Source organism: Planococcus citri, chromosome 2 (genome assembly GCF_950023065.1).
Source record: "Planococcus citri chromosome 2, ihPlaCitr1.1, whole genome shotgun sequence".
Taxonomy (NCBI): domain Eukaryota; kingdom Metazoa; phylum Arthropoda; class Insecta; order Hemiptera; family Pseudococcidae; genus Planococcus; species Planococcus citri.
Window position 1 is genome coordinate 51457978 of NC_088678.1, and position 19789 is coordinate 51477766.

Here is a 19789-nt window from a genome sequence, read left to right on the forward strand (position 1 = left end):
GAAGTTTCAGATATTGGAATTGATGATATCCTTAAATTTTCAAAACCTTCCTGAAAAGCAAACAACAAAATCCAGCTACATCTATTTGAAAATCTCTCACAGATTTGTTTGAGTATATTTTTGGCGTTGATCGTAACCCCTTGGTTTTTGTCTACAACGATGATCCCCCAATTAATGAAAATCCACCTCGTACGGGTTTTAATTTCACATCATTCGGTTCGATTTATGGTATCGTCGGATCGGGATCGCACCGTCGTCGTGTAATTTTCACCATATCTACGCGAGCACGTGGTCTGCAACGTGTAATTTTCTACGCTCCGGTGACGTCATCGTTATCTTGATTTTGCAATCGCGCGCGAATAACGACCGTCGTTATTTTCGATTGTTAAATCCACCCTTGACAAGGGTGCCGTGTACGTCGGATTATTGGGGTGTAAGTCGAAGACTAACGTTTATATACGCGAAAATTTTCGCCCAAAAAGTACCTACTACCCAGTCGTAATACCAAAACCATAAATGTTGTCTACCAACGCAACGGAGAATAAGCACCGAAAAAAGTCCCATTCATTGCTTCGGATAAAGTTGACAACGCCAAGCGACGCCATGCCACCGTCCCGACCGTTTCCTTGTTTATACTTTTCAAAGGTCTTCGTCGTCAACTGCGTAGACATTTTGTCATACGATCTGCGACGTGATACGAAAAGGTGAGTACTGCGTATCGTCATTGAACTTGAATAAAAAATACAAGTGTATGGGTTTTACCTAGTTTTTGCTTGGGAGCGAGAAGTCAGATGATATAAATATGGATTTTTTGGCCTTCGGTTGAGTGAAGGAGAAGGGAAGTGCAATTTTTCGCATAATGAGGCGCTTTCGTTGTACATATATAGGTAGGTCGTTTGTTCAAATATTCAGGTTTCCTTATTTTCTCTTTTCTTTCTTTGCTTCGATTTTTATTTTCACATTTCCTCATTTTCTATTGTTTCCTCTCAGTTTTTCCAATTGTCACAAAAACACCTTCTTCAAAAAACACTCGAAATTAAAATGTAATTTCAAAAATTATTATGAAGGTTTCGTCAAAATGGAAAAATCTGCAGAAAAACGTCCAAAAATCTATTTCAAATCTAAAAATTTTTCAGAAATGTTGAAAAAATTAATCAAAACCCCATCTTTGAAAAACTTCATAAGAATGACCATGTGTAAATCCATCAAAATAAGAATAATCTTTGAAAAATCGTACAAAAATTCGATTAAAATGAAAAATCATAATTCTTTTGTCAGTTTACTTTACTAGTGATTGTTCAAGGAAACACTTTTCAAAGGTTCATTTTACCAAAAAATTATTGTTTCCGCACCAATTTTTCATTTTATTATTTATATGTATAACGTAATCTTTCAACAAGAAGTTAGTCTTGTCGTGCATCCTCACGAGTATTTCTTCTTCCTGGCTCTGGTCGAATTAAACGAATGACGAATTCCGCGACGATATGAAACTTTTTGGTAAAAATTCGATCGCGAGCTCGTGAACCATATTCGCGAATCTAAACGAATTTCATTTTTTTTGCATGTAGGTAAATTTCGTGGCGACAGAATATATTTTCATTTCACGTTGAAGGAACTTTCGTCGAATACGAACTCGACGATAAATTAAATAAATTCCGTCGAAATTCCATCGCGCTGCACCCATATCTTCAAATAAGACCGACTTAAATCGCTTATCCGCCGCCGCAATATTTCCATCTTAAATGAAAATTTACCTTTGCTTTTTTCACGTACGTATATCGAACATCAATTCTTATCGAAGCAAATCTTCCTTACACGCGTAGATTTATGCAAACTCATTGCGAAAGGTAACGAAAACCGTGCTGCTTGCTGCCGAAATAAAGTAAGAGGGAAAAAACCAGCCTTTATATTGTATGTGGAAGACACGACGACACACTCTCGCCTCATGTGTCGCTGCGTGCCACTAAATAAACCTACCATCGTCATAAAACATTCGCCGAAAGGAATCTCGTATTTGAGAATTATTTCAATTTCAAACCTTCTCGGTTTTCTTTTTGCCTGGGAACTGGGAAGTGGAGAAAAAGGTTACCTATCTAACGTACAGGACAGAGGTACCTCACCTATGCTCGTACGTATAATAAAAAACACCTAATTTGTCGTCGTCCTAGTTGTCGTAGAATACTCGTACATTACGTCGTCGTATACTACGACTATAGGTACATAGAATGTACTCGCTGCGGAACTATTCTATATGCTGGTGTACTGACAAGTAAATTTCTCAATGCGAACTTCCCATCGTCGTAGAGTAAAATCCAGTTGAGAAAAAGTTTATTCGTCGCATCACCTGCTGCTGTTATATCCACCTATCTGCTCGTGTATACCGAGAGCATCGTATCGAGAAAGGAGGGTCTTCGTCGCGATAAGCTATCCTGCTAACTTTTTAATTTGATCGAAATTACATTGCTGTAAAATTCGTTACTTCGTCCCCTCGTGTGCTGTGTACTCTGCACTTTACTGCTATACTATGCTGGTTGCAGGCGACGAAGTTGAAACTACTTTTTGAATACGTAGGTTAGGTATCTATACTGATCCTTTGTTCCATTAAAAGATAACCGGTAGAATAAACTTTTAAATAGTCGTGTACTTCTTGATTTCGCGATTTTCACCTTATACTCTTTTACTTTGTACTTTATCTATAATTGTGCCCAAGACCATGGTGTTGAGATAATCACCAGTATGAATGGAATAAAAAAGTTCAATTATCGAGTACACACTCTATCGCGTTACTCGTCGAACTAATTTTCAAGATTAGAACAGTACTGGAGCGTGTAGAATTGAATGAGACGCTTCTGTAATGATGGAAAATTATTGAAGGGGGTGAATAGCGAAAATTAACAACTTATCAAGTGTGCATTCCATGTCAATTAGACCAAAAAAATACGATTTTGAAAGTCATGTCTTTCAAATCGATACATTGTCTCGAGGTACTCAACTTCAGCAGCGCATGCCTCCAAAGCTGTGATACAATGATCAAAACTGATTTCTCAGTTCAAAAGGGCATTGCATTTTGAACTTTTCAAGTATTTTGAAATTTTCAAAAGTTGAACTTGAAGCTCAAATTTCAAAATGACGCTGTAAGTGGGAGCTATGTATCATTTAAATTCTGAAAAAATTTCCATAGATGTACCTTTGGATACTTTTTTCGAAATATTCAATTTTCGAGATGGGATCTTTCAATGGAGGGGGAACACCCCCTCCCTCCACCCCCTAATTATGGGCGAAACGTTCGTAAGAAAATCTGGGGCATGTGATATATCGAATTGTATGTTTTTGGTGACGCTGAACACGAATATCACATCAGATTTTTCATTGAACCCCAAATATGGAAATCAATATCATATTACTTATTTGTTGGACTTTTACCCATTTGGGGAAGTTATGGAGGCCATTGTTGAGGTCAATTTGAAAAACTAAGGCTATATTCGTGTTCAGCAATATCGAAAACATACTTTTCATGTGTCACACAAATGAAACCATTTTTTTGACTTTTACCCCTTTGGGATGGTGCAGGGGGCCGTAGATGAGGTCCAATCAAAAATCTAACGTCATATTCGTGTTCAGCGTCACCAAAAACATACTATTTGATGTGTCGCACGAACAAAACACTTTTTTGAACTTTCACCACATTTGGGAAGGTGCTGGGGGCCGTGGATGGGGTCCAATCAAAAATCTGACGTCATATTCGTGTTCAGCGTCACTAAAAACATACGATTCGATATATCACATGCCCCAGTTTATTTTTGAAAGTTTTGTCTGAATTTAGGGGGTGGAAGGGGGTGCTCCTCCATTGAAAGATCCCATCTCAAAAATTGAATACTTCGAAAAAGCATCCAAAGGTATATCTAAGAAAAATTTTTCAGAATTTTTAATGGTAGCTCCCACTTATAGCACCATTTTGAAATTTGAGCTTTCAATTTGAAAGTTGAACTTTCAACTTTTGAAAATTTCAAAATACTTGAAAAGTTCAAAATGCAATGCCCTTTCGATCTGTGAAATCAGTTTTGATCAAAGTACCATAGCTTTGGAGGCATGGCGCTGCTGAAGTTGAGTACCTCGAGACAATGTGAAAACAATTGAAGCCCCCCCCACACGCCCCCTGAGGGGGCTGGGATCAAACTGATTGCGGGTTTTTTACTTATTGGGTGCGTAGACATTGTAAACAAAATTTGAGCGAAATCTAAGGACATGACTCAAAAATGTTGGTCGAATTGAGGTGAAATAAACCAAGTGTAAATATTTGTGTATCATTTATCTTCTTCATTGATGAACTTCTAAATTGTCGAAATCAAGTTTTCCAGATTTTTTCCACCTTTCAAGTCAATTTCCGAGTAATTGAACTGATTTTACAACACGAATAAGATACTAGCAGACACCATTGAAAATATTTTCACCTACACTCAATATTCAACGCAGCTGCAGAGAAGATAATTCACCTATAAAATGAAATAAACAAGAGAATACGGCAGTGAGCAGTGAGCACTCATCACGTGCCACAACAACTCACGTTTTATTTACTTAGTAAAATTTTCACGATAGAAAATTTCACTGCACGAGTTGCAAGAAGAAGGATTACAGCAAACAATAGGAAAAGCCACGCCACGCGCGTATCTAATTTGTAATTTTATGTTTACAATGGAATCGAAACAGAAGAAAAACCTTTAGGTGCTTAAAAAGAACTCGCCAGCGCCATCGTCTTGTTGACAGGTCTAAAAAGCGAAGCAAATATATACGCGATTCTCGCCTTTTTTCCACGTTTGCACGAGTGGTGCGGCATGTACAGTGTACTATAGTCGAGTACTCTCGAAGAATAGATTCGCATTTTCAGTGGCCATTTTGATTTGGAAAATGTGCAAGTCACACACACTTCACGCACCAATGTAGGTCTTGGGTCTTTGTGCGGTATACGCGTGGCCATCTAATGGCTGTTGATGGATTACTCTTTCGATACAAGCAACGCGTCGACCTGCTAAAGGCTAAGTACCTGGTTGAATGTTGAAAATGATTTTTTTTTCGACCTTTGTAACGCCATCATCGCGCTATCGCCCACGGGTAACGGATATCTTTCACTAGATAACGATACGTTATATTAATAGTGTTTATGACACTGTGGAAAAAGCTTTGATAGAAATCATATGCGGATAGACGGTTTACCTGATGATGAGCTGATACCTACGTTCATTGTATTCGAAATTCGCAGCGACGATGGGTTACGAAAGAGTCGTGAAATGAATGCCCAAATATATTTTGTTTAAGCATTGCCGATCAACGTTTCCTTCAATCCGAAAAATTATGTCACTTTGAAAAGTAACTGCAAGTATAAATTTCAGCCTTGAAGAAATCTCCTTGAATTGAAACTTGAGGAATTCCTCAAGATGGCTTCATTTCTAACAAAGAACCAAGCTATCTCGAAAGTAAAAAATATTTCACACTATTTTCAAAGATTAATTTTTGTAAACTCATATTCGATTTATGAAGGTATTTCCCCTGAAAATTCATTTGATAAAGTTGAGGTGGGAAGCGGAAGTTTGGTTTGTGCCCAATTTTCGACTTTTCAAATACCTACATATCGTACATTAGGTAATCGTAATTTCAAGTTAGTTCTTTAGTTTTTCAAACTATAGAAAACTTGTTATTAATAGAGGCCAGAATGGAATTCATTGCCCAAAAACTTGGGTTAATCGTTTTTGTAAACCTTGTAATCAGGTTGAAATTTTGAAATTGTTGAAAAAAAATAGAACCAACGGAAATGAATTTTGAAAATTTGTGGCAAAATAGCTCGAAAGAGGCATGAAAGCTCCAAGACCATCAATCCAAATTTATAGGAGCTAAATTACTCGTATGTTTTGTTTTGTTTACTTTTTTTTATTGAACCTATTTTCAGATAAGAAGATTTAAAATTCCCCAGAATATTTCAGAATAACTCAAAATCCAAGTTTTTTTATTGTTGGGGGACGCGGGGGGCATGGTCTCCCCCCCCAAGGAATGTTCGAAATTATCTGTAGTGGGGACTAGGGACTCCTGGTTACCTACCTAGTGGGGTAATTATGCCCAGGCTGGGGGTAAGCTAACTAGATTAGCGCCCTCTGGTGGATTCGTTCCATCCAGAGGTAGACCCTGCCGAAAGCTCCTGCCTCTGTGCAGTTATTTTATTATCTTTGACGTAGCAGCTTTAACGCTGGCCGCTATCCCTCTATAAAGGAACGCTCAGCAGAATAATACTAGCTATTGTATCGTGTCAGACGTATGACCGTCTGACCATTGTATTCTCTGTGCATAATAAACTATTGGAACAGTACTCTGGTCTCTTCTGTATTTATTGTGTATAGGGATACACCTGTTGGCTTCCAACGCAGCTTAGGCTTGCTTAGTCCCAATTTCAAAAATTAGATTGGAAATTACGAAAAATCGGGTTTTGAGACAATATAGTGAGTGTGTGTAATTGAAAAATGCGAAAATTTTACATTAAAAAATAAGGATCAACGTCCACCAGGTAATTTCAAAATCTGAGCCGGGGGCTGATTTACCCCCAAAACCTAGCAATGTACTCTGATTTTCAAAAATTCACTAAAAATCAAAAAATTCTCTTCAATCCCTGAAATTTTGGCTGGAGATGTATTTTTGTATGCCCTTTCGATTTAGCTTTGTCGGGTTTTAAAATTTTTAGTCGATTAGGATACCTCGCAGTCGCCCTCGTAAGAATTGAAAAATAATTATGAAAAATTGCAAAATCTTGAGATCTGTTTTTTGGAAATATAAAATCATTGCACGATGTTGAATCAGCTTCCGAATCAGAGGTTCAGCATATCCTCCACCCCTACCTCCCTCCCTAGTTGAATTCATCTTGACATTTGCGTTTGCTGAAAAATTAATTAATAAAGTGGAGCAAACCGCTAATTTGAGTACACGCGGCATACGACGAGTAAACAACAAACACCAATTTCAACATTTAAGATGATATTTCATTATTCGTCATTTTGGTTGGTTAATTAAGAGTAAACTGCGTTTATTCATCACCTTAAAGCGTTAACATAAATAACACGACAATTGTAGAGACAACATGTTCGTATATATTTTGGCTCTATCAAGATAACGCACCCCCTTCTAACACTCGCAGATCGTGAAAAGAAGCTCGCTCACGTTGTGAAAACTCTCGCTTCTAATCTCTTTCAGCATTAAAATAATAACTTTCTCAACTTTCGTCGACTTTTGTGTGTGTGTATGCAGTGTGCGGGGTATTCGGGCGCAATACAGCTCAACATATAAACGCAAGAAAGCTCGATACGCAAGTATACTACATATATAAGAGAACGGAACGGAATCCATAGAACGGCTTTCAATTTCCGCGTCCAAGCAGCTAATTTGTGTTGGTAGTGGTACGCCGTTGTATTTTAAAAGCTCTCGAAAACGATTAAATTAACGACTAAATTACACACGCTTTGCCAACTTTTTATTCAATTACACGTTATAAAGTATAAAACTCCAATTTCGCCACATTTTGTTGCCGTGGATGGCGTATAGCATGGATGGCGCATGGTGCACGACGCGACGCGACTCGACGACGATGAAGACGCCCAAGTTGCATATACGCGATAGTGAAGCACACTCGTACTACCATCAGCAGCAGCGAAATATAAGCGGTAAAGCGATCTTAATTAATTCGTTTAACCGGCTTCCTTCAGTTAGTCTTGTTCAAAGTTTAGTTTCCGGCCAAACTTTCTATAGTATTTTGACTATACGACCGAAAACAAAATCATCTCACGTTACTTACTTCTTGGCATCGCCCTAAAAATAATTACTTCGGAGGAGATTTCCTTTCAACTGTTCTCTATCATACAATAACTTTTAATATCTGGCTGGTATGGTATATATACACTTCAAAGACTAACATACTCCTATTATCGTTAATTTGCGACGATTATGTACTCGAAAGTAGACCACAATATACTAGTAAGTTTTGAGGTATAAATGCTATCCTCTTAAACGTATTGTTTCTGGTTGTTTTCAAGCTGGTGTGTTTGGAAAATCCTGCGAATATATTATCTAATCTTTGATTTATCAGATGGTCTTCGTCGACTTAAAGAGAACTTCGCTTTGTATTGGATAGATTCGCAGAAAGTTAATTTCAAAGTAGGTACTAGGGTTGCTCTTGGTTACATCTTTGCAAATAGGTCATTTGTTAGGAAAAAGTACCTAAAAATATAAATTTATGAGACCAAAATTCACAAAAAAAAAGTTGGAAAATCTTCAATAAAACATAGGTAGGTATACCTACTGACCCCCCCCCCCCCACCAAAACCAACCAACCAAACAAACAAACAAACAAACAAACCAATTGAAATATTCGTCAGAAAAGCAGAAGGCACTCACTCTGACCCTTGATCACAACATTTTTTCAATTCCATAAAATTAACCAATACAAAACCGAACATCTTTCACTCACTTATATTTTAAAAATTTGAAAAAAAAACCAACTACTTATTACAAAAAATTATAGACAAATTTTACGACACTCGTATCTGGTTAAATCACGTCATATCTATTCGCGCCTGCAGTAAGACCAGACCGACGATCATTACTACGTACCGTACGTATATTGGAAAAATAATCCTAACTAATTAAAGAATATCCTCGCGTTTGATAGCTTACCGAAAAAACCCAACAACGTATGCAAAATGATAGGTATTTCTAGGAATGCGCAAATAACCGGTCGATTTGCTTCTCTGTTATCTCCCTCTCCTACCTTCTTCCAATATCTATTCAAGACACTAGCTTGTGGGGCTGCTTACATTAATAATTATGTAGCCTTCAATAGGTACTCATGAATATTTTGTTATTGAGAAGTGTTTTTAATTTTACGCCGGGATGTGCAGTGATAACTGAAAATTATTAATACATTATACTAAGCAGTACGTACAACGAGTTGCATTTTTAGCAGTTGATATGACTGACCAAATCAAAAGCATTGTTATTAAAATTTTGTGTATTTATTCATGCATATTAAATATCTCAGGTAAGTCTGTTTTGACATACGATTTGTAAAATAAGCAGTTTAGATATCAATTACTCGCAGTTATTGGTTAAATTTTTGTATGTAGGAGCGCAATCGTTATCAAACGTTAAAAATTTGGGAAAAAATGAAGAGCCAATCACTCATTGTGAGAAGTAAGTACGCATCACCCTCAGTGAAAATTATTTCAACATTCATCAAAATCATCGCATCATTTATCTAATCCATTGGTGTACATTTATAAAAATATACTTATTATGTACTCATAAAACATTTTAGTTGGCAATTTGCATGCAAAAATGGCCAATGCTCTGCTAAACCATTCATTTGCGACGGATTAAAAGATTGCTCAGATGGAAGTGACGAAACATACGAACAATGCCGAAATACAACATCAATGAAGTAAGCATCAAAATATTATGCTAAGTAATTCCTTATTTTTAAATATGTACTTGTACTTCAAACTTATCAGTATTTTTCTTTTTTCACTCCAAGATGTGACAAGAATCGCTTTCAATGTCATTATGGAGCATGTATCAAGAGTGAATACAAATGCGATGGTCTTAAACAATGCATAGATGGATCCGATGAATCGCCTCAAATGTGTAATCTGGCAAAGAATAACCCCAAGAGGAGGAGACGAAATACAGGGTGAGTGTTAAAAATCAACCGAATCAGCAATCTCCATCATGGCGATTTGTATAAATTGCCATTTGACAAAAATTACAACATTATTTTTTTTTGCAGCAAATCATGCGCTGTGCCTGCCTCATCACCTGATAAAACCATCGCCTTTCCTTGCGACAAAAATCCATCACAAGGTTGTGCACCAACAACCAGAAATGCTCCTGAATATTCTGTAGCCACAGTCACATGTGCACCAGGTTATTACGGAGATAATGCAGATAATGGTCCAGCCCATGTTTGTTTCAACTCTCAATGGTCGCCAAAAATTGCTAAATGCGTAAGTAAGTATCGAGTGCATTTGACTTATGAGCAGACGTTTAAAAAAAAATACGCAGAACTGACTTATGTGAGGTTCATATTTGGATTTTTTAGTCAGGATACGAGGTTTATAGTCAATCACAATGAAATTACAGCTGCTCAAAAATTTGGGCTGCGAAAAAAAAAATGTCGATCGATAAATTTTGACCAAATTCAATGTAGACCTTAATTCTGAGTTGAAAATAATCCGAAAACATTTTTGCTCTGAAGGGGGGGGGGCATTTATGGCAAAAACATGGATCAAGGAAGAATCTCAATCTTTTGGAACTGGGCCAATTTTCCAAAAACAGGTTAGATAGGGGCTAGAGCAAAAAAACCGCGATCTTTTCAAAAATGCCTTCTCTTGAAGGTCCAATTATCACGCCCTAGAGACATCTCCGCAGCTAAAATTTCTTCTGATTGTGAGTGAATTTCAATTAAAAATGAAGTCCCCACTGGATTTGTGAAACTCCTCCAGACATTTTTTTTTTGCGATCCACTGTGGTAGGAAAATTCGTTTTCGGTCACATTGTATTTATAAATCCAATTTGATCCAAGTAACTTGAAGAGTTTTAGGGGAGGGGCAGAAGAAACTGAGAAAAATTCGACAGGGAAAAAATCAGCTTACTCGATTGGGTGGCAACAGCTTCGAAAATTGTCAAAAAAGTAGTTCAAATCCAATAAACATCCAGAAGGTTTACTGTATGATTACGTAACCAGAATTTGAATTTTTTCAGAAAAATGTGACCAATTGAATCCTGTGAATGTTAATTTTCAATGTTTCCGCAACGGAGTAAACATCGGAAATTGCAATGCAAAATCAGTATTACTGGCCGGCACCAAACTGCGCCCATCATGTATACCAACCTATAAACATGATAACCCTCCGAGTTATTATGAGATAACATGTGATGACCAGGGCAAATGGGATAATAATCTGGTTCCATGCGTTCCTGGTAAGTGAATTAATTCATTTTAAAACAGCACATCAAACAAATTAAAAGACATTCATTTTGGATTTTACAATATTATTCTTATTTTGTTTTGAGAATGTGGAAAGCCATATAGAGGGGCTCAGCTCACTGTGTACGGAGGAAATCAAGAGCCAGTTGGCGGATCTCCATGGCATGTAGCGATTTTCAACAAAAAGAAAATATTGATTTGTGGGGGTTCAATTATCTCCGAGAAATTAGTACTATCAGGTAAAGGATAAGAATAATTCAACCAGAGTACTTAATCGCGTAAAATTGAATAGCACCATTTGAACAATAATTGATTATTTTTTCAGCGGCGCATTGCTTCAGTAATGGTGACAGTTGCGAAGGAACTAACTGCGTTGAAGATTTTGAGGTGGCTGTTGGAAAATATACGAATAATTACGCAGCAAAGGATGCTGCGTATCAAAAGATAATGAAGGTACGCTGAAAGCACCTCTAAGTATGATAAAACTAACGATAAAACATCAATGAAAAACTAAAAATGAAAACAGGCATTCAAAACTGACGTTTTGAACATTGCAATTCTTGATTCAAAATTTCACATTATATGAGAAGAAAAACCAACTCAATGGAAAAACTTACAAAATTCTGAAATTATTTTCAAAATACCATAAAAATTCTAAGATGCATCTTGTTGATTTCAGATAAAAGAAATACGTTTTCCAAAGAAAGGTTATTATGGTGTATCCACCTATTATGCATCAGATATGGCAATTCTAATTCTTAGAGACCCAATCACCATCAACCCAGCAGTTCTGCCAATATGTATCAACTGGGCTGACGTGAAAAGTGGCAAATATCCTTCTGAAGGCGAACTGGGAAAGGTATGTACTTGATAAATTACAAATTTAGAAACGAATATCTGAATTAAAATCATGTATGTATTTAATATTTTACATAATTTCAGGTAGTTGGTTGGGGAAGAACTGAAAATGGCACCCTCAGCACAGTTTTAAGGAACATTAGTTTACCTTATATTAGTTACCAACGTTGCGTAGACAAGGTGAACAGCGATTTCAAACCATTTGTAACATTCGATAAGTTTTGCGCTGGTACAGGAAATCACACAGGTATTACCCACCTCGTCAGTGATTTTATAAGCACCAAAAAAAGCTTTAACTAATGATGAAAAATGTTCACTTCAAGGTCCAACTTTACTGGATGGAGATAGTGGTGGAGGTTTAGTATTCGAAGACAGAGGTTTATTCTACCTTCGAGGTATCGTGAGCATAAAGCAGTATGGGTCAAATTCCGTCAATGTATTTACTGATTTAACCGAACACATTGACTGGATAGCATCAGTGCGGGATGAAGTTGAGAAAAAACCAAAAAAGAATCAAGTCCAGGTCAACAATGTTGTTTCTTTTACAACTGTTTATCAGGTTAGTGCTTCGCTGAATTCGTTACCTACCTATCCCTTAAGTACCATTAGTTCATCACACTGAATTTCTAACCAACTTCCTTTCTCATTAATAACTTTCAGACAGTTGAAGCTGAAACTCCAATAAAACGTGCACCCGAAGAGATAGTACAAGATTTACAATCGCACGAGTTTTCATCAGCAGAGGAAAAGCTCCAACAGGCCAGCGATGGTACATACAAATACATCGTTAAGAAAGTCTACGACCATCAAATTGCCAACTTCGAGTTACTGCTCAGTTTTGGCGAGTCTATTGAAAACCCCGAACAAAAACTGAAAATTTTCGACGCCTTGTACTACGAAATGAGAACCACTGGCCATAATGATACTCCAAAACTACTTCGACTCAGCCAAAGCATCAAGAAAGGAATTCTAGACCGAGCCACGGGTCAAACCGCCACTGCAGCGCAATCACTTTTCGACGCATTGTGCTCAGTGACCTGTTGCAGGCCCCTAGATGGACCGGTTGAAGAAATATTCTCAGCTTTCCTCAATGACAATTCGTGGCCCTCAGTCCAACAACTCAGTTCCGATATGAGTGAAAACTGTTACCAAACTTTAGTCAGTATTTATGATAAAGCAATCGAAAGACTTTGGGGCAAAGTCAACCTCATCGACATCTTAAACAGAGCAGAAAATAATCTGAAACATTTAGACGAACGAATGGTCATCCATCAGAAGATATTCGTCAAGCTTCTCAGAGAGGGCACCTTGCAGAGCAATTCAGCGATATTGCTAGCTCGCCATATGAAATCAGTACAGGATGATTCGGCGTACAAAAACGTCAATTCGGAGAGACGATCTCAATACGAAGCTGTGAAAAACAGACTACCGTCAACTGTATTACATATGGTATTCCAAAATTATGTCTGTATAAGAAACATCGCATACAAAGAATATCTCGGTATAGATGAAAATTACAAGTATAAAAATCAAGATCAACATCTCGTATTCACATTCATGGGTGGTTATGCTAAACGTGGCCACCTTGATTTATGGAAAATCACTTTTACCGGTGATACCCAGGTCACCATCCAAAGTGGCATTAGTGCATTTATGAAATGTACAGATGAAACTTATGATCCACATGGCAGGTATGTCTTTGCATCTCCGGCCACTTACTCGGACAGGAACGCGAGATGGAATCTCGAGTTTGACAAGGCTGGACTTTTTATTAAAAATGACCAATACAACGAGTATATTCATTCTGATGCAAATAATAGCAAAGACAGCAAACGTTACTTGGCAGCAGGTATTGGTTGGGGTCGAGTGGACGACGGTAGCTGGGAAATAACTGATTGTACCAATCCTTAGAACATGTTTACGTGATCTTAGCAACGCAATAGATCAGTTTTATTCAAAGTGTTTTGCCCCCATGATCTCTCTTGAATAGCAGAATGGAAATAAAGAAAAATTGTATACATTTTTTGATAGTTTTATTCTTAAATCCTGTAATTTTTACGCATTTTTTTACTCAATAATGAATTATAACTGAAATTCAAACGTTTAGTATTATCATTTTTCATATCGACCAATGAAAGAATTGGAAAAACTTGAAGTCAATTATACAAAATACAGGGTGCTTTTGATGGACAGATCTCCTTCAGAGGGACGATTAGGCAACCCGTCCTAGGTATAAATGAGTATGTTCGCTTATCTTGAACGCTGATTTATGTTCACATTTTGTGGGGGGGGGGGATTTTGTCACACAATCCCAAATTTGGGCCACTCCAAATCATGAGAGTTCCGGTTTACGATCCTGAATGGCAAAGTTTGTCCATAATTTTCTCATGAAAATGATCATTACGAAATATTTTCAGCCATATCACTTCCCAAACAAAATTTTTGTACATTACCTACAGTTCACCTTGGCCGATTTTGAAACTGTGCAACAATCCAAAATTCGATGAGAAAAATATTCTTCTGTTTTTTTTTTCAACATACCTGAAACAAACGAAAAAAAATTACATTATTAATCTAATTTTATGAAAGTTTTAGATTGTAAGAAGAGTATTTAGTTCATAATGAAAATAACAGAATTAATTTTAATCGACTTAGGCCAGCCCATGAATTTGACTTCTGAAACGTTTTGAGGATTAGTTCACATTTCAAATAAAGCTATACCAACCACTAACAAAATGACACCAAGGGGGTCGCCTTTGGAAAAACACAAAATGTGAAACAAAGCGAAAAAATTAAGACGCGACAAAAAACGAATAAAAGTGTAAAAGAAGAAGCAACGTTGGCCAAAATTTTGAAAATTCATTCACAAATCCTCCTCACAGTTCAGAAGTGTTAAACGAGTAATTTTTTAAAACTTCGTAATTGTATGTTTCCCCAAATACATAATATATTTATAACCAATAAAATACCCAACCAACCAACAAAGTGACCGACTGAATAACAGCTCACTAATTATTATAGCAAATTGAAATATTATGTCCGTTATTACCATCTATTAAAAACAAACCCCTCTTATCAATTCAATGATCCCATTCAACACCCCATAAATGTCTTTTTAACACGCGAAAAATACACACAGTTATAATTTATTCGAAATAATTACTCGTAGATGGCTTTCTCCGGTATATTCAACCATCACGTATAAACCTATCCATTTCAATATGCCTTAAAAAAGCCAACTCTTCAAGCAGACGATTTTAATTATTTAAAATACACGTACGTCTGCAATGCATATTCGCCTCACTCTACGATGCGATGGTAAAATTGAAACATATAATACACCACAGATTTCACAAACGCTTGGCTGTTTCATTTCTCGACGTCTATATCTCTTTCTCTACACAGATATTATACCAGAACACACGTGTTAGTGGGCCGTTTACACTCGGCGCTAGTTTAATTATGCCCTTTAACATTTCATCGTTTATTGTTTCGAATACGTATACGTATAGGTAGGTAAATGCACATGGTATCGATAACACAAAGCTAGGCATACCTAGTGATTAATTCGAACTAAATCGAAAATTTTAATCAAAAATCTACGCTGGAGCTTTTCACTATCCGCACATCGCCAAGCTTTCTTTTAATTATCGTACGTTGGCTCGTTATTTCCATCCCTTCTACATAGTACGTATCTGCGAGACGAGTTTTTTGTGCACACAGTACGTCGAACTTTGCACACGTAGGTACCTACCTACACCAGACTCATTAACAATTAAAAATGTATTCTTTTAATTTCGTCAGACGTACCCAATAAATATTTTATGCATGAACACGCCAGTGTTACAATTTACTTCGACGTGGAGTTAAACTTTTATAACCGTTTATGTAGCTAAACTATACGAATTAAGCTCGGTCCAAAATACCTTACTCGGAATAGTACGTTTTAGAGCAGAGCTGAAAACTCCAGCAGATTTTCGAAAGTTGAAAATTTCACAAAATTTCACCCAAGAAAGTCGGAAAACTAAAATTCACTCAACACCTCAAGTTCAACATGCTGAACCGATAAGAGGGAGGTTTCAAGCTGCTGTGAAGCCTCCAGCAGTATTTTAAAAACTGCAGATTTTCAACAAAAAAAAATTTAGTTTATGCCCAAATTCTGATATCCAAATCGCCTGGAGTTGGTTTTGAGCCTTTTTAAAGGCTCCAGCAATTTTTTGAAATGAGTCAAGTAGGTCGTTAAACGAGCATTACTCGCGTTTAAACGGGCTAAGCCTAAAATTGAATTCTCGAAAACTGGAATTTTTGAAAAATTGTTGGAGGCTCCAGATTGACTTGAAACCACCTTCAATTGACTTAGCATATTGAGATTTGGATACCTATGAAATAAATTTCAAATTTTCAACTATTTTTATTATTAAAATTTTTGTAAAAATACCAGAGCTGGGGCGACTCGGAGTCGCGTGGAAGAGTCGCGGGGAGTCGCAATGGTGCGACTCAGAGTCGGACTCTTTTGAAACTCTTTAATTGAAGGAGTCGCAATTTCAAGGAGTCTGACTCTTTTTTTTGAAGAGTCGCGCCACGCGACTCTTGCGACTCCCAAAATAATCACAAACATTATTACTGTGATATAATACAGTACTTACGTGAAAAAACAGTGTGAGATTTTAGTCGGGGGGAGGGGGCGCATGAGGATCAATTGCACATTTATTTTGCACCCCCTGCCGATCCTCCGGGACAACGATTAGTCCTAAGGTAAGGAACATTTGTAGCCCTTGTCCTCAAAAAAAAAGTGGCCCTAATTACAAAATGGCCGCCATTTTGATTGACAGGTCAGCCGAAATCGCAGATTTTGCGTTCTAACATAGGACTTGCACGAAATTTTTTAAACAATACAAAGGTGAATCGAAAGAGCAGGCAAAAATTCATCACCTGTCTAAATTTCAAGTGCTGAAGTGACTTTTTCGATTTTTGGTGAATTTTTAAAAATCAAATTTTGACCAAAGTGTGGGAAAAAAATCAAAATGTTACCAAATTAACCTAGAAAGCTGAAATTTGGGACATAGCCTATTTTTGACCTGCCAAATCGATTGAAAACTGTTTCAAACCGTTTTGAGCAGTCCTGGAGCCTCCAGCAGATTTTTAAAACTCGAAATTCCCACATTTCATGAAATGGAGTTGGAAATCCGAGATTCTTTCTGAAAACTAATTTCAATTCATTATGAAGTCAACTTCAGGTAAATTTGAAGTCGTTTTGGAGTCTCCAGCGATTTTTTGAAAATTACTGGAGCCTCCAGTAGATTTTTGAAACTTGAAATTTCCTCAAAATTTCATCAAATGGAGATGGAAAGCTAAAATCACCCTCTTGAAGACGACTTCAGGTGGGTTAAAGTCATTCTGCAGCCTCCAGTGACTTTTTGAAAGTTTTCAGAGCATTTTTAGGAAAATTGAAATTTCCAAGAATTAGCTGGAAGCATCAAAAATCAAAACCACTTGAAACCACGGTGCAGTCGACTTCATATTGTACTGAAATTAGTTTGCAGAGTAAATTTCAGCTTGCTAACCCCATTTGATGAAATGTTGTGAAAATTTTAAGTTTCAAAAATCTGCTGGAGGCTCCAGTGATTTTCAAAAAATCGCTGCAGGCACAAGAATGACTTGAACCCAGCGGAAATCGTCTTCAGAGGGTGTTAAAATTGAAGTGCAGAGTTAATTTTGGCTTTTCATCTCCATTTGACGAAAATTTGAGGAAATTTCGAGTTTCAAAAATCTACTGGAGGCTCCAGTAATTTTCAAAAAGTCGCTGGAGACTCCAAAACGACTTCAAATTTACCAGCAGTCGATTTCGTAATGAATTGAAATTAGTTTGCGGAATGAATTTCGGCTCTCCAACTCCATTTCATGAAATGTTGTGGGAATTTCGAGTTTTAAAAATCTGCTGGAGGCTCCAGAACTGCTCAAAACGGTTTGAAACAGTTTTCAATCGATTTGGCAGGTCAAAAATAGGCTATATCCCAAATTTCAGCTTTCTAGGATAATTTGGTAACATTTTGATTTTTTTACCACACTTTGGTCAAAATTTGATTTTTGAAAATTCACCAAAAATCGAAAAAGTCACTGTAGCACTATGGGAATGTTACAGATTTAAAACTAAATAAATTTATCGAACCATGAAAAGAGTCGCAAGAGTCGCGAAACGAGTCGCAGCTAAAAGAGTCGGACTCCTCTCAGACTCCTTCATTTAGAGAGTCGCACTTTAGAGTCGCGGACTCTTAAAATCTTGGAGTCGCGCTAATGAATCGCAGACTCTTAATATCAAAGAGTCGCCCCAGCTCTGAAAAATACCAATTTTCAAAAATCTTCTGGAGGCTCCAGAACTGCTTAAAACAGATCGAAACCATTTCCAACAGACTCGGGTGGATGAAAATAAGGTATGTACTAACTTTCAGTTTTCTACGTCAATTAAGCAAAATTTCAATTTTTTTTCTCCATTTCTGGCTCTAAAGATTACCAACAATTCACCAAATATCAAAAAATAAACTTTATAGTACTTGAGATTTTGGCTAGTGATGTATTTTTGCATGCTTCTTAGATTTAGGTTGTGTAAGAAAAGCTCATAAATTCATAATATGTGACTAATATGATACATACGCGGCGTGGAAACATTTCATACATTACACTTGAAAATGAAACAAGAGCAGAAAAAAAAATGATTTTTAGAACAAAAATTAGACAAAAACACACAGCTAAAAGCTGAAGCAATTTTCTCCCTGTTTTTTTCTAAGACACGTGGCTTCTGTTGAAAGAACGTGGTTTTAAAAAATATTTCAACACCCCGAAAAAAATCTCACCCATTTTCATTCCGAGATTTAGTCTTTTCGTCGAAAATGAACAAAGGGTGATTTTTTTCCATTTTCAAAAACTCCCCAACATTCGAAATATCAATATTTTGTCAGCTCAAAATTTGGTCCAGTAGAGACGCGGGCGAAAGACTCTTTCAATGAACCAAATTCCAGCGCAATCGGAGTCAACTTGGAATAAAGCAATATTTCAAAATTTAAAACAATATTTTTTCATTTCTTGAAAAATTGAATGAATTCCTTGGTAAATTTATTCAACGAATTCACAACTTCATGAGTAAGTGAGACCAAAAAAATGAACTTGGAATATTTTTTCATGATTTATATAATTTTTGAATCAACTACACGACTTCCTACACCACATTTAGATTTTAACACTGAATAATTTTCAACAAAAATTAAAAATAGCCCATTTCTTCCACATACATACAAGTATACAGAATAAACACACTTTCTCCCACTTCCTCCTACCTCTCACACTTTTCAATAATTAAAAAAAGATGTCCTTGCCTTTTGCTTCATTACACAAATGAATAAATAATTCACGTCAGTTCATCGCTGATTCGCGGTCCAATTTTCGTGGAATATCTAACGAGCTTACGTGAACGCAGTACCTCATTTGTAGTACATTTCCACTTGACCTACCCGAGTTGGTCTTTCAATTCCACACGCACCGGTCGAATATGTTGCCTAATTGCTGCCGTATTTCGGCCAACAAATCCTACACAAGGGATAAGTATCGTATACCAAACGGTAGAAAAAAAAACGACTGAAAACCCGTAAAAAAATTCTAACTATGAAAAATTCGTGTTTCGATGAATGAAATTACATTCATTTTCATCGAAAAAACTTTCGCAATGAATATCATATCGGGTAACTTTTTACCTCGACGCTTTCTTCCTCATTTTTTTTTGTAAGTTTTTTTCATTTTATTTTTTTACAAAGTTACATATTTACCAACGTTGAGAATATTTTTGTATTTTTTCTCTTGCTTTTATTTCTATTACGTGTACCTTTCGCTTAGGTACGTATATTTTCGTATTTTACGACAGTAACT

At 36.7% G+C, this 19789-nt stretch overlaps 2 protein-coding genes across 7 annotated transcripts in view; one reads left to right on the forward strand and one right to left on the reverse strand.

Moving 5' to 3' along the window:
• Positions 1-19789, reverse strand: part of kug (kugelei) — a 359846-nt gene that overhangs the window by 215108 nt on the left and 124949 nt on the right. The gene's annotated exons all lie outside the window — the stretch shown is intronic.
• On the forward strand, positions 8852-13972 carry LOC135836375 (uncharacterized). The gene is made up of 12 exons (XM_065351170.1): positions 8852-9070; positions 9156-9222; positions 9347-9469; positions 9563-9718; positions 9815-10035; positions 10789-11007; positions 11101-11253; positions 11340-11467; positions 11694-11873; positions 11957-12119; positions 12196-12431; positions 12533-13972. The coding sequence occupies exons 1-12, from the start codon at positions 9001-9003 to the stop codon at positions 13781-13783; spliced, it is 2967 nt and encodes a 988-aa protein (XP_065207242.1). The 5' UTR covers positions 8852-9000; the 3' UTR covers positions 13784-13972.